This window comes from Alligator mississippiensis, chromosome 2 (genome assembly GCF_030867095.1).
Source record: "Alligator mississippiensis isolate rAllMis1 chromosome 2, rAllMis1, whole genome shotgun sequence".
Classification (NCBI taxonomy): domain Eukaryota; kingdom Metazoa; phylum Chordata; order Crocodylia; family Alligatoridae; genus Alligator; species Alligator mississippiensis.
Window position 1 is genome coordinate 170,950,529 of NC_081825.1, and position 20,672 is coordinate 170,971,200.

Genomic DNA, 20,672 nt, shown 5'->3' on the forward strand with positions numbered 1-20,672 from the left:
ACCCGTGGTTGTATGCACCTTGACCTGAAGTGGGGGTGATCTGGGCTGGAAACAGAGGGTTGGCCAATGGAGGAAGAATGGGAATAAATAGAAAAAGCAGCAGAAGGCGGAGTGGGCTTGTTGGGGTGCGTAGCAGACATCTGGCAAGGTTTTGCAGGATGGGATACAATGGTCAGTACATAAGACTGCCGCTAGCTCTCTATGTGCATGGCCAAGCTGTCTGCATTCTTGGGACTGTTTTTACATTTGGAGAGTGTCTGGATGGGCACCACCATAAGAACCCAGATTGACCAACAGAATTATTTCAGGCCACAAATCTCTGCACTCATTCTGACTAGCTGCAACATGGTCTTAACTCTGACAGGGTATAGTCCTTGCATGGTATGGCTTTCTGTGGATGACATGGGGAACTGAGGGCAGCCCCTGTGAATGGAGAGAATACGGGCGGGCAATTATTTCAGGTGGAGGGCTGCTTAATGAGGTTTGGTGAGCTGTCAAGGGCGGTGTGGGTAGCTTCGCCCCTTGACAGTTCCCCTCCCCTGGTCATTATCTTGGGACTGTAAGTCCCACCCGCTAACCCCTGATCTTTGCCGCTGGAAGTCCCTTCCCTTGCCCCCCTGGAAATACTCCTTTTGGGAGGGGGGGTTGCCATGTTAGAACCAGAAACCCACCCCCAAATCATACACTAAAAGTAAAATAACTCCTATAACATATTTTAATTGTATTACAAAAAATAGTTTTGTCATGATTTGCATTTGCATAGTGTATATAGAGGGTATTGCATAATAACTCAAAAATAAATCCGTAGTCTTGTATAGTGGGGGGGGGGGGAGGGGGTATGATGAGGTGTGGAGGGGGTTGTAAGGATGCTGTATATGAAAACTTGTGACAGCTTGGACAGTGTCTCTTGCATAAAAATGCAGGACAGTGGCTGGGGCAAGACTGGGTTGTGGTAACAAGACTGCTGCAAGAAAATCAAACTCTGCTAATGGCTTGCAATCCATTAGGCGCTGAGACAGTGGAGTGCTTGCAGTACCCAAATACCAGACCCACATCATAAAATAATAAAAATGGTTAAAATTGTTGGCAGATTCCTGATGCACTAATCACATATGTGTATCTAAGAAAGCCCTTTAAAGAAAGGCTAAGCCAGTGAAGGCAAGGAAACTGCATATGCATTTCAATTGACCTAGCAGCTAAAGAAAACAAAAGACTAAATAGCCACCTCAAAATAAACCTGTAAAAGGAGCACTGAATATAGGGAGGATGTTCTGCATGTGACACCCTCACATTTCTCAAAATAGGCATCCAATGTCACTCTAAGGTGTTAAAAATGTCTGAACCATTCAGTGTATGTCTAAAGTTATGAGCTACAACTTTAATTGGCCAGCCATCAAGAAAAATGCTTTGAGGTAACAGTATAAGAACTAAGCAGATTTGTCAGCAAGTGCTGTGCAGTCCAGACCAGAAGCCACCCTGCCACCCAGCCAACAAAGGAAGGACCCACACTTTAAGGCTGTACGAGAATTGCTTCCTGCCTGCATTGAGTAAAGATCTCGGTACAGCTAAGATAATACTAAGGACTTATAGTTCACTTTATATTGGGAAAGAGTCTTTTCTGTCATTTAGTTCTGTAACTTGTTGGTAAGGTAGTTATTAAAGCAAGCCTTTCTGCTATTCATCAACTGAGTGTTGTGTCAATTCGTAAAGCACTAGGTTAAAAATTAGGTTTTTAAGTGCAACAAGGGGATGTGGCTGTGTGTGCGGGGGGTATAGGGTATGTTAGGAGGTTGTGTATATGTGGAGGGTTGTGGGGGAAAGGTGTGGGTGTGTGGGGTTTGTGGGGTGTGAAGGAGGGTGGGGGGGTGTGGAGACTCCCACAACCCACATGGTGCAATAGCAGCAGGCAAGGGCGCTCAGGGCTCTAGTGCCTGGAGGGACATGGCTCCGGCCAGTGCTGCATATTGCAGCAAGGACCACAGCCCCTCTCCAGGAAGTCTGTATCACCAGCATGGGTGACTGGTGCCTCCTGAGTTGGGGGGGCACTTGCCCCCCCCAGCAGCTAATCAGCGACCCCGGGGGGGGGGGAGGGCGTTCCCCCACAGCCAATCCCGCCAACCAGCTGGCAATTCTGGGTGAGCACAATTGGCCATGTGGGGACTGCAAGGATCACTTCTCCTGGTGCCCCCACTCCCTAGCTGGTGGTCTCAGAGGGGGCACCACTGCCCTTGCCTGCCCCTCCTGCCCAGGAATGCTGTCTGTCAAGGGGTGCACCAGCACTCTCAGGGGGTGCATGTGCACCTCCTATGCATCACCACTGATCACCAGCACTCCCCACACTTGTGTGGCACTGGACAGAAGCCCTGTGTGCTGGAGCCAGCTGCCTTCCCCACCAGGGCTGTGCAGCATGGGAGGGAAGCTCCAGGCACTGGAGCCGGCTGCCTTCCCTGCCCCCCAGGAGAAGGCACCTGGGGCTTCCCTCCCATGCCACACAAATGCAGGGAGCCGGCAATACAGATTGCCCAGTCAATGGAGGCTGTGCCCCTCACCGTAATGTGCAGCTCTGGCCGGAGTTGTGCCATACTGGGTGCCTGAGCACCCCTGCCTGCTGCTGCTGTGCCACCACTGCCTGCCAGGGCTGCACACCATGGAGTGAGTGTGGGGGGGGTCCCCCCATCACACCCTCCATCACACCCACACATTGCCCAACCAAGCACTGTGCTGCTGCCAGCCCCAGCCCCATGCTCCACACTTCTGCCCAGCTGCAGCTGTGCCCTGCCACTTCCATACCTGCTGCCCAGAGTGAGTGGGGGGCCAGGGAAGCGGAGCAGGTCCCCGGGGGTTGCAGCAGCAGCAGCAGCAGCCCTGCCCAGGAGCTGCTGATGGCCAAGCCAGGCACTGCTGCCCACAAGTGTGGGAGCAAAGTGCAATAGGGTATGTTGGGAGGGGGGGTGTACACGTGGGTGCCTTGCTCCCACCTTCATAAGTGGAAGGGGTGGGTAGGGTGCAATTTGCTGGGGGTTGCTGCATGCCAGATGAAAGGGCTTGGCAGACCACATCTAACCCACAAGCCGTATTTTGCCTGACCCTGCGATAGCATGAGTATGGGGGAAAGTACAGGCCCTATTACTGCAGGGCTCGTGCCACACTTGCTTATGGGGGAAGGGCAGGCCTGGCAGCCAGGGTAAAGCCAGTCATTTTGGTGCCTGTGGGTGAAAGGCAAGACCTTAGCCAAACCCTTCCCTGAAGAAGCAGGGGCTGGGATGAATAGGGCCCTGTGGTGGGTGGTGAGATGGTCAGAGCCTGGGTGGTTCATCCAGGGGTTTGGGGGGCTACCACTGCTGCGTGCACCCTGGGAGAAGCATGGGGGGGCATGTGCTCCCTGGATTTGTGCGCGGGACAGAGGCAGGCTGCCCGCTGTGTGCTGGGCTCTGCACCCTGCTGCCACTGCCTCCAGAGTTGCTTGTGATGTCATGTGCCTTCTGCGTGCTGGCTGCACCATGTCCCCTGCTCGCCCAGCAGCAGAAGGCACATGGCATTGCTCGCAGCTCCAGAGGCAACGGTAGCAGGACACAGAGCCCAGCACAGAGCCCAGCAGTGGGCAGCCCACTGCTCTCTGGGAGTTTTCTCCCCCTTGGGCCAGCCTGCCCTGTCCCCATGGCAGGGCTGGCACAGAAGGACACGGCCCCTCCTAGGGTGGCCTGGGTCTTTCCAGGGGCACTGGGGAGCATGTGACCCCCCTGGATTTATGCGTGGGGCAGAGATGGGCTGTCTGCTGCACACTGGGCTCTCCAGAGCCACACGCGGCGCCATGTGCCTTCCACCACCAAGCTGGCGGGAGACACAGTGCAGTCTGTTCGCAAAAGGCACCTGGCATCGCACGCAGCTCCTGAGGCAACACCAGCGGGGCATAGAGCCTAGCGCACAGCAGGCAGCCTGCCTCCATTCCGCACAGAAATCCAGGAGGCACGTGCCCCCCGTGCCCCCCGCCAGTGGTGTGCACAATGGTGGGGATAAGCCCCTGGATAAGCCTCCCATGGCTCTGTCCCATGACCCACCCCAGCCCCAGGGTCCTATTTACCCCTGCCCCTGTCCCACTCCCACCCTCACCATGGGGGCCTCAATCTGCCCCACAACTCCTTCCCTCTGCCCCTCCCCCTCCACAGACTTACCTTCTGGGTGTTGTGTGTGTGTGTCTGCGTGGTCTGTCTGTGTGTCTGCATCTCTGTGTCTGTCACTCCGAAACCACAGCCCCCAAGCCTGGCTGCTGCCTCTCACTCCTGATCTATAGTAACCTGCATCCTGCAGGGCATGCGGGGACCCCCGTCCCTGGGCTCCAAACCCCACATATACACCCACAGCCCCCCACCAGACATCCGAATACTCTGTCAAGCAAGCTCACCCCTCACGCTAAAGCAGAGGCAGGCAATTATTTCGGGCAGAGGGCCACTTACAAGTTTTGGCAAGCTATCAAGGGTCACATGGGTAGCCCCGCCCCTTGACAGGTGCCCCACCCCCTGGTCACCATGTTAGGACTGGAAGTCCTGCTCCCTAACCCCTGACCTTTGCCACCAGAAGTCCTTCCCCTTGCCCCCAGAAGTACTCCTTTCAGCAAGGGGTTTTGCCATCTCAGAACCAGAAAAATACCAAATTATATTCTAAAAAATGAACATGTACTGCAACATTCATTAATTTGATTTCAAAAAATATTTTTGTCCTGGTTTGTGTGTGTTTGTGTAGTGTACATAGAGGTGATTGTATATAATAGCTTAAAATGAAGTCTTACTCTTGTATATTGTGGGGGGGTGGATATAGGTTTGTGGGGGGCTGTGGATGTGTGGGTATGTCGGGTGTGGGCAGTGGCAATGTATATGGGGTGCATGGGGGTGCACCCCCTGAGAGCACTGGTGCACCCCCTGACCGGGCATGCTTGCCACTTAGGCAATGGGCAGGAGGGGCAGGCGGGAGCGCTAGTGCCCCCCCTGCAAATGCCAGCTGGGGAGTGGGAGCACCATGGCAAGCCACTTCCGGCTGCCTTGTGATCAGCTGCTGACTGGTCACTGAGGAGGCATGTGCCTCCCCTGACTAAGGTGGCACCAGTCACCCATGGGTGTGGGGGAGGGTGTGGGTGTATCTGTGGGGGGTGAATAGGTGTGAGGAGTGTGGGTGTGGGGTGAGGGAACATGTGGGTGTGTGTGTGGATATGTAGGGTGTGGGTGGGCATAGGGTTTGTGGGGGAATGTGTGTAGAGAGAGGGTGGCTGGGGTGCATGAGGGAGTGTGGGGTCTGTGTGTATGGCAGTGCAAGGGGGGTGTATATGTATAGTGGGGTGTGCATGTGGGACTCGCCATATGAACACACACACAAACACACACCAGATCTGGCCCGCAGGCCGTATTTTGCCCACCCTTGTACTGAAGACATCCCCAAGTGTATCTCTGGATGAGCAAGCTTACACTGTCATTCTTCCAATTTGTGAAGGAGGAAGTGAGGGAGGAAGCGGGGAAGAGGCAGGGGCTGGGGACAATGCCCAGCCAGGGCAGTGGAAGGGGCTGGAGTGTGGAGTGGGGTGGAGCCACTGCTGACTCATCCAGGGGGTGCAGGGCATGGTGGGGTGGCTTCCTGCCACTGTGTGCACCCCCAGGAGGGGCATAGGGGGCACATTCCCCTGCCCTCAGATGTGTGCGTGGGACAGTGGTGGATGCAGGTTACCCTCTGCGGGCTCAGGGCTCCCCGCCCTGCTGCCTTCCCCCTAGAAGCCCCACCAGCCATGGTGACCTGCCCCTTGCCTGCCCAGCAGCAGTGGGGGTGGCAATGGCATGGAGTTGTGCCCCTTGCTGCTGCCAGGCAGGCAGGGGGCATGCATCTGGCACAGGGCTCCCAGGGGAAGGGCAGCAGGGGGGGAACCCCAAGCCCACAGTGGGCAGCCTGCATCCACCCCTGCCCCTGCCCCACTTGGCTCTGCTCCAGCCGTGCCACCGGCAGACGCATGGGGTGGGAGGGCCAGTGGGCATGTGTCCTGCCTTTACATTCTAAAACGGTGGTCGCCCTGCTGAGCCAATAGACGAGGCAGAGGCAATTGGGGTACAGCAGAGAGATCATCCAAAGCCTGGTCCAGAGGTAATTGGCCTAGATCTCTCAACCCCCACCTGGCTATGGTTGCCTAGCAACCAGAGCATTCCCTATATCCACACAGACCTTGGCGTGGCTGGAGCCAGAGCGTGGAGGCAAGAGCCCCACTCTACTATCTCACTGTGAGGAGCGACATGATCATCTTATTCCTTCAATAACCTGCAGCAGCAGCAGCTACCCCTTGCTTGCAGTGATGGGCTCAGCCCCATGGTGAGTGGAGTGGATGGAAGAAAAGAGGGGTTATAAGCAGGGAGGGTTGTGTGTCATATATGTTCATTGGCCAGTGGTGCCTATTCTTTTGGCAAAGTCACATTGAGTGGCTGTGTCTACACGAGACGTTGCTCAGTAGCAACAAGTGACAGGCAGTCCTTGACTTACAACATTTATAAATTGATACCCTGTTTCAACTTTCTGACATCAGTTTCAACTTTACAATGCTTGATCCAATGCCACACCACACCAGCAAACAAGTTCACTGTGTCCCCCATCTCCCTGGAGAACATCTGTCTAATCTTCCTTGGACACTTTCTTTAAAAAAGCAGACACAACTTCAGAAAAACCTGCAGCCAAGACTCCTGAAAAGACTCCAGCCAAGAACTCTTCAAAAAGTCCAGGAAAGTCACCTCAAAGAAGTCCTCCCAAATCAATACAATTGCTATTTACAATGTAAATACATTAATGTAGATATATTGCTCATCTATAATAGATTGAGTAAAAAATTCTGGGTTATTTTTGGTGAATATATGGTATTGAGCCTTGATTCAGGAACCAATCCCCCATTTATAACATTGTTTCCTATGGGAAAAATCGGTTCCAAGTTAGAACATTTTGACTTAAGATGTGGTTTTCAGGAACCAATTGTGTCGTAAGTCTGAGGACTGCCTGTACTGTGCAGTAGCTCATTGCTACTGTGCAGTAGTGTCAGAAAAAAAACATGCAGAGACACTACTGCACAGTAATGCCAGTTACCATGTAGTCATTTAGTACTTGGTTATGCAAGTACTAAATTACTGCAGAGTAACAACTGCTCAGGTCACCACTTTTGTAGATGTGGCCAGCGTCTAGATTGAAGCTTTCCTTCTGCAGGCACTACTCTGATGGCCTCATGCACACAGCAGAGCTGATTTGAGCAGGCAGCAAACATCAGTGCCAAGAGGTCAAACCACCAGCCAAGCGCAATTAGCAACATTCATCCCAGTCCTGTCCACGTGGCACCATGGACATTTGAGTAACCCAATCATTATCCAGGATCTGTTAAAGCAGGGGTGCTCAACCCCTGGCCTGTGGGCCAAATGTGACTCTCAGTCCCTGGGCATCTAGCCCACAGGGCTTCCCACAGGTTGGATATTTAGATGTGGGGAAGAGCAGTCACCCCTCCCCCTCTGCCAAATCCCCAAGCCCCATATGGCTGGGTTGGGACCAAGCCATGCCCCCTTCTCTCCACTTGGATGGATCACAGCTGACTCAAACCAGGTCACACCCCCACCCTCCTTCACACTCCTGGATCAGGGTTGAGCCACACCCCATCCCCTACACCTGTGCGACTGGATCAGGCCCTGCCATGCCTACTCCATGCACCAGATTGGACTCACTGGCTGGATCCAGCCCATAGAGAGACCAAGCACTTTCCATCCGGCCTGTGGAGCAAAAAGGTTGAGTACTACTATGTTAGAAAATCCTTTATCTGCTTATTATGGAGAGGATCCTAACTGGCGAATATGTATGGATCATGCATGGAATAGATCTAACCATCCTTAACCAGGCATGACCTTGTCATGATCTAGATGGCATCTTTGTACTTTGCCAGCATCTGCTTATCTGATACATAATATGTTTAAATTTAAAAACAGGGAAGTGCTTTTTTCCCCATTTAAAACTGTTTTCAAAAGGTCGCAACCCACTAAGAAGGCAGGAGCTCAACCATTAGGATACACAAAATACATGAGTTTGACTCACCAGGCATGTAGTGATTGCATTGAGTGGTTGGAAGCCAGTCTGAGGCACCAGTAGGTATCTGTGGATCCATCTGTAAGACACAACCTGGGGCAATGGTAGTCTTTAGGGCAGTGATTCTCAACCAAGGTGCTGGGGTTTCAGGTGTGAGGAGATAAGCAGATAGGAGCAGATTCAAGTCCCCCTGCCTGGCCAGTCCCCCATCCCTACTGCCTGGTCCCTGCAAGGAGGTAAGCACTGTAATAAATCAATCAGTTTTTAAAATGGGGTGCCGCTTAATTCACAAAAGTCATGTAGGGATGCCTCAAGTCTAAGGAGAGGTACTTTGACTCTAAAAAGGTTGATAACGCTGTTCTAAAGCCATTTAATATTTGGCCCGCCTGCTAAAAAAATATCCACAAGGATATCAGAATTAATGTCTATTGAGAATTGAACATCTGGGCACTAAATGTATATCTAAACTTACAATTTGTTTACATAAGAACATATGACTAGAAGGGGCCTACAGGGTCTTCCAGTTTACTCCTCTGCATTCACAGGTAACTATTTTTCTAAAATTTCTCAAAATTTCCACGTCCACTTCTGCAGAGTGGTTTATCAGACCCATGAAGCCCAAACATCAGTAGTGATTTGGGCGTGGGGCCCTTCTGCAGTGATGGGGGGAGGAATTTGCATGTGTGGCAGCAGTGGCAGTGGTGGCTGGGTTGGAAGTGCTAGCTTGCCAGAGGACAAGTAGCACTATTTTGGCCCACCGTTCCTAAAGCTTACCATAGGTAAAAGCAGGGAGATGGAGGCCCCATCAGTGTGCTTCCACTACAATGTTAGGGAAGTAGTTAATAGATGCTTAAAGGATCTCAGGAAGAAGACCATGCCCCACACTACAAAGAAAAGCAAATCTTCCTTCCACCACAGCTCTTGCCAGTTTGACCTAGGGGAAAATTCCTGCCTGATGCAAATTTGGTGATCAGTATGATCCTGAGAGGAAGAGCGAGATCTTCTTGTCAGAAACCTTTGGGTTTTCTATGTACAGGCAGGATCAATAGTTCACTTCCATTAAAGCTCCTCACCTTATCTGTAGTCTGCCTCTAAATGCAATATCTAATTTCCCACAGGCCACGGAGAGAAATGATGTGTTGGGGAGTCTCAGATGAGAGGATCATTTCATCCTTGGTCTGCAGTGGGAAAGCAATAGGGCTTGTGTCTCTATTTTTAGCAATATACCTTGAACCAAATTCACAGCTCGCTTATGTGGGCATGGCTCTATGGACTCCATTGGTATCATACCTGTTTATGCCTAGGGTGAATTTGGTTCAGAGTCAATATTATTTTAATATCAAATGACTTACCCAATGCATAGTGGGCTTGATTTTCTGAAGTGCTAAGCAGCCACAGCTTCCCAGAGTCTTCCACTGGACTCAGGGGCATTAGTCTTCTCTGACAAGCAGGCCAGCTTTATGGACTATTAATAGTCTGTATTTTAAGACAGTCCACTGCAATAACACAAGCACATCACTGTTATCTTAGCAGAACAAAAACTCTGTCTGTTGGTGTATTTTGGGGGTCTCCATCATGGAAACAGAATAGGATGAAATGGTGAGGTCCTGACTGAGCTGGGTAGATAATATAGACTCTAGCCTGCTTTGTTATAGCTTAGCCCTGTTACCTTAATCCCTAAGCAGAAGTGTTTGCTTTCAGGTACAAAGAGAAATTGCCTTCAAAGTGCTTTCGAGAATACAACAATAAACTGAAGTTCTCAGATTCCTTGAACAGCCAGCACTGGAGATTTTTGAAAAGTGGCTTGGATGACTTCAGAAATGGTTTCCCACCTCCATCTGACAACATTATTATCCGTGGCACAAAGGGGCCTTTCCCAGTTATTCTCCATAAAGACACACCTCAAGCTTCATCTATGGCTCAGCAGAAGGCCAGGAAACCATTTAATAAACACCCATGCAAGCTCAATCTGTTGCAGAAATACAGAAGGGATTATGTTGCACAGGCAGAACACTGCTCAAGTCAGTACCCGCTGGTGCTCTACCCTCATCTTAAAGGAAGTGTCTCCCCAAAGGTAAAGGCCCCAGTGTTTATTGCTATTCTTCCTTGAGATTAGTATCTAATTTTGCAAGTCTGAAGTATAAAAGTAGTCTAGAACCCAACTTTTTTCATAGCATTTTTTCAGGCAACATTATTTCATATAATGAACCTGCAATACCTGACTCATCTGAAGCCCAAGGAAAACTTTGAACAGATCATAATCATGAACAAGCTTCTGAGAAATCCTGCTAACAATTTAAGAAATTACACCCTATTTGTGGTCAGGCAGAATGCCCATCCCCACGGTCCCATCTGCATATGATATATGAGATGGTTATAAGAAAATGGGCTCCTCCAAATGCTAGCGTGCTGGATGAGTTCAAATGGTTTATGTTGCATTACTGAGCATGAAACCTAATACAGCTAGCTGTTTCATAAGAATGAATGCATCTCTTTATGTTGAAAATTGCAAAGTACCCTGGTGACTAATGCCCTAAGGCACCCACACCTGAAACTCCTTTAATTGTTCTTTATAGACAACTTTATGTCTCATGCTTCTAGCTGCCACCTATTTCAGTGGGATGAGTTCTAGATGACTATGGACAAATCACTTCTGTGACTTTAACTCTTCTGTGCTTCATATTCCCTATCTGTCAGATGTTACTGACAGATGGGCTGGCACTGTAACACTGTAGACTCCAGCTGTGATCACCTCAGCAGGTCTGAATTCAGTTCTGTGTTCTCTCAGCAGTAATAACAGAGTTATTCAATAACCTCCCAGCTTGCTTAAAGCCAAGCACTGTTTTTGCACTATTTACTTGAGAGAAAATATATATGAAAAGAATCAACAGCTTACAGACATACTTAATTTTTCAGGGGTTCCCCACATTCACATGAAGACCTTGGCAAATCTAAAGTACTTCAGTTCCTCCACAGAGCCTGTCTGGCTGTCTTGTACTCGTTCCTCTTTGAATGGAGAAATAATCCCTCTCTTCTTATCTCCTTTGGGCTTTTACGTGTATACAATTTGCTTGCAATCTCCAGGGCAAACTAATCTAGGTTCTATTTAGTAGGAAGTTGGTCTAGATTAACGTTTCTTAACCTGTGGGTTGCGACCCAAAATTGGGTTGCAAGAATATATGAACAGGTTGTGAATAAACTTTAGAAGTGGATCATATCAGTTTGCTCAAGAGCAAACTGGATGCTCATCTTGCTGGGATCCTATGACCCCAGCTGATTTCCTGCCCTTTGGGCAGGGGGCTGGACTCGATGATCTTCCGAGGTCCCTTCCAGCCCTAATGTCTATGAAATCTATGAAATATTTTGCACACATTTTTGAAAAAATAGATTCCCCTTGTGCTTCACCATCTGGTAACACTGTGAATACTAATAAACCGGGATACAGGTTTTCTGCGGAAAAAAAAGATTTTCTCCTTTAAAGGAGAAAAATGCGGGAAACCACAGGTTTTCCCTTGCAGGCTGGCAAAGTTGCAGCCTGCAAGGGGTTGCTTGCAGCCAGGGGGAGTGGGAGGAGAGCAATCAGGCAGGGGGCACCACATGCATGTGTGTGTGCACACATGCACATGGCAGCCAGGTAGTGTGGAGAACACCTCCTGCAGCTCCCTGTAAGTAAGTCTATAAGGTGGGGGTGGGGTGGGGTGGGGTGGGGGGCATAGATAATGCATCAGGGGTATGGAGGAGGCACAGACAATTTTTCAGGGAGGCATGGGGGGACATGTGCCCCCCCACCAGATTTGTACAGACATGAGGCTGCAGCCTGGATGGACCAGCACAGGCAGGAGCCACCTCTGTGGCCCAGCAAGTGGGAGGACAGAGCGAGGTGGTGAGACTCGCTGCTGCCACTGTCACCAGGACCCCTGCACCAACTGTGCCTCCAGCAGCACAAGGAGTAACAGACTGGGGTGGGCACGCTGCCCTCACCTCCTCCCACCACCAGGCAGCAGTTTTACTCTGCTCCTGTGGCCTGGCCACCACCGCCACTTCTCTCAGGCCATGGCTGTACCCAGAGGGGAGGTGGGGTGGTGGGAAGTGTGGGTAGCCTGACAGGAGCAGTGGTGGCAACAGCCAGGGGCCATGGTAGCAGGGTAGAGCCCCAGCCTTACACCGAGAAGCATGAGGATCACAAGTTAAGTTCATTTTGTAAAGCAGCGCAGAGGCTGAGGAGGAATTTGCTAGAGTGGAGTTTGCTGTTTTGACTGCATTAAAACGGTGAAAGTAAGTTGACCCACATGTCAGGAGAGCTTGGGGAATAAATAGGGAAGCATAGATCTGTTGAGAGAGAGGCCAGGGCTACAGAGTAGGCCTAACTAATGGTTCTGCTTATGCAGATACAAGAGTCTTTGTCTATAACATTGCTTTCTATGTTGCCTCTGGAGGAAAGGCCCTGGTGAGGTGATCTGGAACAAGTGTTCTCTTCTTGTTTGGTCCTAGATTTTTCAAGAGGTTGTAGCTGTCCTGGACTCCAAGATGTGCTTGAGTTTTGAACCTGGGTATAGAGATCATGGACAGGAAAGTCATGGTCTTCAGAAAGAGAAGTCCCCGTTGAAGGATGGGCAAAGGAAAGAAACTATCCCAGCCCCCAAGTCATCAGCACCGTGAGTACTGGGCAGGACAGTGAGCAGCACCAAGGGATGCTTGACTCTACCTCCAGCTGCTGGGCCTGGTGTCAGTTGAGTGTCTCCTTTGAACAGGGATCAAAGAGATGCCTGCGATGTTCCTGTGGTTGGGCATCTTCCAGATTCTACCCTAGTTCACTTTCAGAATGACTTGGGGAAACATCAAACTTTCCAGTAACTGGGGTCTAGCTAATCAAGGGAGCCAGCTCAGCAGATAGGAAAGTTTTCTGCCCAGGTCATCTGACTAGACATGCTCAGGAGGCTTTTCAGGTTATCAGCACATAAGTCTTCATGGGCCTCATCCCAAGCATTTCAAGTCATTGGGTAGACTCCCACTAACTTCAGTGGACTTTGGCTCAAGATCTGTGTTGAATGGTCAGAACAGACCACAAAGACCAACTCATAAAAACCACTGTGCTGTAGATCTGTTGAGGCCAGCTAGCTCTATAATATAATGACCATGCAGAGAGAGCAGTAGTTTCTTGTCCCCTATGGAAGGAAGCCTGAATTTGCAAGTTGGGGAGCAAAGGGTGCTACAAGTGTCCAAACTGCTCCTGTCTGAAACCACAGGATTATCTTTATTTTGCTAGAAGGCATTTTCAGATGCTGAAATATGGTGTCTCATATATTTCTCCAGAAGCAAAGAATCCAAAGACAAGAATCCATACATATGGTTTTCCAAGAAAAAGACAACAGCAAGAGAGAAGGCAGCCAGGCTGCAATATGTTCCTCCCCTGGAAGAGAATGTAAAGCAAGTAACCAAGGAGTTTTGTGATTGGGCATCTTCTTTGGTGAGTTGGAAATAAATCACACCCCCCTAGTCCCAGTAGTCTAAATGATATTCTCAAAAAGTTCAGACTTGCATTCCTAAACTCGGGCAGCCCCATCCTACTTGTGTCTTTAAATGTGCTGAATGCCCACAGTCTCCACATCTGCCAGTAGGAGATGGAGGTGGTCATAATTTCTAAAATATAGACTACTGATTTGGATGCTTTTAGTGGGATCCTCATATTTGCCTTGGTCCTCAACTCCTGTTAACTTTTACTGGGAGCTGACAGGCTAACTCCTCTAGGTGGGCTTAAAAATCCCAGTCTAAGTATGGCTTTCATTGCCTAACATGAGACATCCCCCTGCTCTTGAAAAAGCTAAGCTTTCCTAGTCTAACAGTACAAAAGTTTTGTAACTGGGGTGCTCAACATCCAGCCAATGGGCCAAATGTGGCCCATGGAGCCTTGGCCTGCAGCCCACAGGACTCCTCACAGGTCTGGAAAGTTGGTGGTGGGAGACCAGCAGCAGTACTGTCACTGCTCTCTAATACCAAAATCCTAAGCACCATGGGGTGGGCCAGAGCCAGGCCACAACCCTCCCCCCTCACATGGCTAGATGGGGACTGGACCATGCACACTTCCCCCTGTGCAGTTGTGCCCCCATCTCCCTGCGGGGCCAGCCCATTGCATCTTCTTCTGCCCTTCTCCCTCACCCCCTGCGAGGCCAAGCCATGCTCCCTTCCATCTGCCCAGCCAGGCTGGAGCCAGGCCATGCCCCCTTCTCCTGCACAGCTGGTTTGAGGCCAGGTCATATCCCCTCCCCCTGTGGGGCTGGGTTGGGGCCAGGCCAAACCCACTTCCCCCACATAGCTGCATCAGGGCTGAGCTGCCCCTCTCCCCACTCTGCATGTCCAGATGGCGCCCTGCCATACCCATCCCAGGCACCAGATCAGGCCTACCCAGTGGATCCAGCCCGTGGAGGGATTGGCCTCTGCCCATCCGGCTTGCTGGCCAAAAAGTTTGAGCACCACTGTGCTATAGCCCTACCCTGCCTAAACACTCTCTATGCCAAACAGGAGGTTTTATACTACCTGCATATTCCTGTAGACTAAGGAAATATCCACCTGTTCTGCAAAGTAGCTGTCAGGTCAATGGCACTTTGGGAGAGATTGAAGATCTGCCTTATTGTGTCTCCATATCCTATAAAACAGGGGTGGGCAATTATTTTGGCTGGCAGGCTACTTAATGAGCTTTGGTGAGCTGTCAAGGGCCACACACATAACATTTTTCAGAAGATACCATTTTAACAAATTATAGATAAAATATCATATACTAAACATCAAACATCTACTATAACATTTTAATTTTATTTCAAGAAATAACTTTTGTCCTGATTTATGTTTTTTTGTGTAGTGCATAAAGAGGTGATTGCATAATAGCATGTATAAAGTCTTACTTTTGTGACTGCATCAGCCATTTTCACTCAGCCTTTACCCCTGAAGCTGACCCTACAAACTCAGAAAGGCTAAAGAGCAAGCACATTTGTGCTATCTTCATTCCACCCTGCCCCTGGCCTTGAGAGGATGCCTTGGGATGTGCTACACTGCTCTATAGCACTACTCTGTCAGATTCCCGCTACCCAGTCAAGGCAGAGCAGCAATGGCCTTTAGAGACCTGTTTAGAAATAAAATAACAGCCTGGAAGTTACAGAATATCGGACCCCATGGTCACTTACAATGAAATCACTGCATCATATGTTGATTCAAACACTAAATATAGGCTCATATCTTAGTTTAGCATTAACGTGATAGTCGCGGGGGGAGCAGGGTGAGAGGGGCTGGGTAACATTGTGTGCAATTTCCTACATCAGACCATTACAGCACATGACATAGTAACCTTTGGAATAGTCCTCAAATACTTACAACTAGGAAAGAAAAGAGGAACTGAACAGAATAAATTTCAAAATGATGCCTGCTGACTTAGTCCCCACAACTGGTTCTGCTCTGATGCATGTAGCAGTCTCCTGCTGCTTTCTTAACTGTGCACTTGACTTATTATTGCAGGGAGGTGATAAGCATAGCATTGAGGAAGATACTCTTACATCCCTGTTTGACACTGGATATGAAACCCACCCCATGATCTCTGTACCCATACAGATGGTGGAGATAAACAATGTGCCACCAGAGTTGAAAAGGTGTCTGGGGGTTTCATCCTCTCGGACAGCTGTAAAGAGTCCTCTAAAGGTAAGACACTAGAGGAATAGAACAAAAAATATGTCACTTAATTCTATAGACCTTACAGTTGCCAAATTGACGTTGATTTTCATTAATGTTATACTTCCTTAAAGATTTCAGAATCATGGCCAGGGGGTCAAATTCAGAGGTCATATGTAGTAGGTTGGTGTAAGACATATCCCTTACATTACACGTTCAATCTACATCTATCCATTTACTCAGGTGTGAATGAATGTAAGGGCTTCTAAACTACTTTAACTCCATGCCAAGGTGCTGGTGGAAAGTGTGAGCCAAACCCAGAGTGACACCATTGCATTCTTGCAGATTTTGGTTAACTGTTGTTCTGACTCTCCAAACATTACTCAATTCATGCAAGACATTGGCTCAGACAACCTAGGCTCAGCACAACAAATTCAGAGAACATGTGCAAAAAGGGGGATTAAGGTACCTTTGGCAAGTGGCTGTAAGAGAAGTGCATCTGTGTCATTAGGGCCAGGGGGATAGATAAATTGGTCTATTGCACCCATTGGTTTGTGTGTCTGTGTGGAGGATGATATAAATTACCCCAGCATGGGATATGGACAAACAAACAAGGTATAGAGAATTCAAGGGGGCAAGCTTATTGCTCCTCACTACTTGGTCTGCAATAACTGTCTGACTGCCTCCTTTTACCTTGTGGTAAGTGAAAGCTAAACTGTGGACATTTACCTCTGAGGCCAAACAACCATGGTTTAGCTTTCACTTAATGCAGGGTAACATGCAAATAAGCATTTACCACAGAGTGGCTCATGTGGTAGATTCATCTCAAAATTTGGCTCCATGTTTATGAATGACCAGCTCCAATTCACATATACAGCTAATAGGACTAAAATGGTTTCTTGAAAAATAAAGAGATCTGGTATTCAGGGTTGGTGACACTCAGAAGGTAAAGTATAGCGAGCTAGGATGTGCACTTGGGATGCATGAGCTTCCCAGCTGTAACTCCTTAGAGTGCCATCAAAGGGTGTTAGTGCAGAATACCAGTGTGCTGTTAAGTCATACCTTAGTTTATTTCATACTAATTTCCCCTGAGACTGACAATTTACTGAAGGTGCCTCCTGATCAATGACAATTGTATATGTTATCTGAGTTAATGCATAGTGATTGAAAAACAGTTTCCCACAGACACTCAGGTGCTGACTCCTCTAGAGAGGGAAGGCAAATGTTTAAAAACACCCTGAAAACTGCAGAATAATGCTGTTCTTTTCTGCTAGCTAAGGTGGATTTAGAATTCTGTCAGGTTTAGTTGTGTTCTGCAGCTAGGAAACTAATACCCACATCAGATCCAAACACCAAATACATGCATTATTTTTTGATCAGAAGATACAGGCTCTATTACTTTTTCAATGATCTCCAGACTTTGGACTTTACTGATCCTCTGGGTCAAAAGTGACTGGAAATAAATATTTGAAATTCTTTCTCTTTACTGTTCCTTTGTGAGACCAGGATCCTGCAAAGGAATCTATGTGGGAGCAAAGGCTTAATTAGGCATCTTTACATGAGCTCCGGGGGTGGGCAAGGGTGCTTTAATTAGAGCAGCTTGAAGAGCCACTCTAAAGTGCCTGTAGCATTTTGGCAATCAGGACTCATAGTAGAGATGATATCTTTTATTAGCCCAACAAGATTGTTGCAAAAAATGTCTTTAATTGCAAGTTTTCAGGCACAAACACCCTTCATCAGGCATTGGAGAAAATATTATAAAAGTTCTGGGTAGAAATGAAAGTTCATATTTCATAGGATTTCACAGAGGGGCCAATAGATGGAAAACTCCTTTGGGCAGTCAGTTCAGAGCTGGTATCATAGTACCAGCTCTGAACTGACTGCCCAGAGGAGTTTTCCGCCGATGCCTACATTGCTGCCTGCAGGCGGTCACTGTGCCCCCCCAGCCATATCTGTGGTTGAACATGAGGATCTTGGATCAGCCTCCTCAATCATCTGTGGACTCACAAGGGACTTGCCTATTTATTGGAAGATTGTTATTCTTGTATCAAGGGACTGCTGCCACTGATATAAACTACCCTGTAATAGGGGCTTATGTCTCTGTTCCTGATTGCAGAACAATTTTTAAATTGGTATATAAGACCCATGTGAATTACTCTGGAGCATGTCCTCTACTGTCCTTGTACCTCCTCATTTCAAATCCACTATGTCCTCAGGTTTTGACAGGCATTCTGCTGGCCATGGGGGAAGCATGTGATCATGCTTTAATTTCCCTACAAGCAAGATGCACCCTCAGTGCACGCATGCACTCACATGTGCACATGATTACAAACAACCTCCCTCTTCAATCCAGTGGCTGCTTCACACCTTTTGATGCCTGAACATGTAGAGAAAATGCAGACCCAGGAAAGTCATTCCAAGAACATGCAAGGATGTTAGCATTTGCCAACGTCAGAATTGCTAGTCCTTCTGATGTTTTTTTTCTTTTCACTGGGGATTCATTAGAAATTTGTAGCTGAGGCAGGAATGAGGGTCAGAGGGCAGTGCACTCCACTGCACTTCAAAAGCCATTTTCCAAAAATCAAAGGAAGCATTCTCTCCACAGCAGATGTGTCTACATGAGAGGCTAACTCAGGGGTGGGCAATTATTTTTGGAGGATGGCCACTTACTGGGTTTTGGCAAACCATTGAGGGCCGCATGACAGGCAGCCCAGAGCAGATTAATATTAATTTTCTAAATTTTTTATGGGCCCCGCGGGCCAGATAGAGTGGCATGGCAGGCCGCATCTGGCCCATGGGCCACATTTTGCCCACCCCTGAGCTAACTGCTCAGTAGCCTAATTCTACTGCACAGAAGCATGCAGGGCAAAAACCATGCTAATACACTACTGCACAGTTAGCATCACTAAAAAGCCATGCGCTGGTGCTACTGTACAGTAGCGCCAGTTACTGCATGTTGATTTAGTATTTGGTTAAACAAGTACTAAACAATGCCCAGTAACTACAGAGCATTAATGAACGTGGAGATGCACCCAGTGAGTGACTCTACACAAGATGTTTACTGCAGAGTTACCTAATTAGATCTTAAGTAAACGTCTGGACATCTACACATATGGCCCTGTTAGGTTGCAGGAAATTAATAAACTCCACAGCAGGTCAGTACTTTTAAATACAAGTATTACCCTGATGCAGAGGTTTTTTCATGTGTAGCAGCACACGTATAGACACTGAGCTGGCTGGTTGGGGCATGAAGGTGCTTCAATGTGGGGGCTGCCAGCTGACTAGCCTGATACTGAAGCATCCTTGTGCACCAGCCAGCCCCTCCACAGCATGTTGAGCTGGTGGGGAGCAGCCCCGGGGCTGGCAAGCTGATCCCTGGGGGCCCCTGTCAGCCAGGGCTGCTATGATCCAGCTCAAGATGGGGCAGTCCTGGGCACATGTTCAAACAGTGTTCCCAGGAGCCATAAGCTCAGATATGATATGTACTGGAGTTTGTTGCTATGCATTAATAGCACACCTAGGCATGCCCTGTATGATTTAGAAGCTTAATACTTGTATGCAAAATATAGTCTTGAAATGCCACCTGCTGGCCACTGTGGAGTGCTACAGGAAAAGAGAAATGTGCCCATGTCATCATGACTCATGATATCTGTACCTATTATTTATAAGCAGGGATCCAGGTTTTCTGTTTCCCATGGAAAAATGTGGAAAAACATGGATTTTTCCCTTTAAAATGGGAAAAGCCTAGATTTTCCCCTTTGAAGTGGGAAACCACAGGTTCCAGTCTGCAAGGGGCTGCTTGGGACTCGGGAGAAGTGGAGGGGAAGGCAGTTGGAGATAGGGGGTGCCACATGCATGTGCACACACATAGCCATGCAGAGTAGTGGCCAGCCATACAGCCCCAGCAGCTGCATACAGGTAAGTCTCTGGGATGGAGGGGGAGGGTTGGAGCGCCAAAGCTTGGGGACCGTAGGGCGGCATGTACTCCCTGAAATTTCTGCATGGACCCAAAGTGGTAGGGCAGAGCAGGGCCCCTTAGGGGTGGGCAGCAGGGTGGGGAGTCCCAAGCCCTGCAGTGGAGGAGCCTGCATCCTCCCCTCACTCCTGCCTTGCACTGGCTCCACCTCAGCCGCCATGGGCTCTGCTCCGGTCCACTTGTCTTGCTGCCTGGGGGTGGAGGGGGAATGAAGAGGGATGAACTCCATGCTCCTCCCTCCACTCTAGCAGCAGTACTGGCTGCCTCATGCATGCAGCAGCCAGGTCTCAGGCATTGCTGTCCAGCTGTGGGAGGTGCCCATGGAGCAGGGAGTGGGCAGCATACAGCTGCTGGTCCCATAGCCCTGGCAGCTGGGGGCCAACTCTGGCAGAGCTGGTTGTGGGGGGGAGCAAGGGGCTGTGGTTTGGGAGTGAAGGCCATGGGCAGGGCCAGGGGGCTACAGGTGGTAAGTGAGGGGTACTGACATGGCCATGGTGGGGCTCAGGACTGTGGGTCAGGAACGAGGGGCACCAGCACAGCTGAGAGGGCTGAAGGGTGGGAGTGAGGGGCAATGGCATGGGCAGGGACAGGACACTGGCATATTAGGGCTGCTCAGTACCACAAAGCAGCGGGGTGGACAGCTGCAGCTGGACCTGCATCCTGGTGAGCAAAAGGGGCAAGGGGAGTTCTGGTTTTCCATAAAGAGGAGCGGGCCCAATGCATGGTAAAAAAAAACCCAAAATCAAAACACCAAAAGATGTAGGTATTTATAATTTATTTTATTATAATGATAGAGGCACCAGTAGGCTTCCAAACTGTTTTAAAACTGTAAATATATCAATAAAATATTATGTTCAACTGATACCTATATATAGTGGCACTTCATTTTAGTCATGGAAAAATGCGGATATTGAGTTTTTTAATCAGAGAATTTTGAAAGTTTTTATCTGAGAATTTTGGA

The 20,672-nt window shown here is 48.9% G+C and overlaps 1 protein-coding gene across 2 annotated transcripts in view; it reads left to right on the forward strand.

Annotated features, from left to right (window-relative positions):
• Positions 1-6,195: 6,195 nt before the first annotated feature.
• Positions 6,196-20,672, forward strand: part of FAM47E (family with sequence similarity 47 member E) — a 34,680-nt gene continuing 20,203 nt past the window's right edge. For both annotated transcript variants that reach the window (XM_014607355.3, XM_019498733.2), the window contains exons 1-5: positions 6,196-6,342; positions 9,781-10,153; positions 12,571-12,734; positions 13,393-13,546; positions 15,586-15,765. In XM_014607355.3, the coding sequence (XP_014462841.2) occupies positions 6,326-6,342; positions 9,781-10,153; positions 12,571-12,734; positions 13,393-13,546; positions 15,586-15,765 (888 nt within the window). In that variant the 5' untranslated portion in view covers positions 6,196-6,325. The remainder of the gene's footprint in view (positions 6,343-9,780; positions 10,154-12,570; positions 12,735-13,392; positions 13,547-15,585; positions 15,766-20,672) is intronic.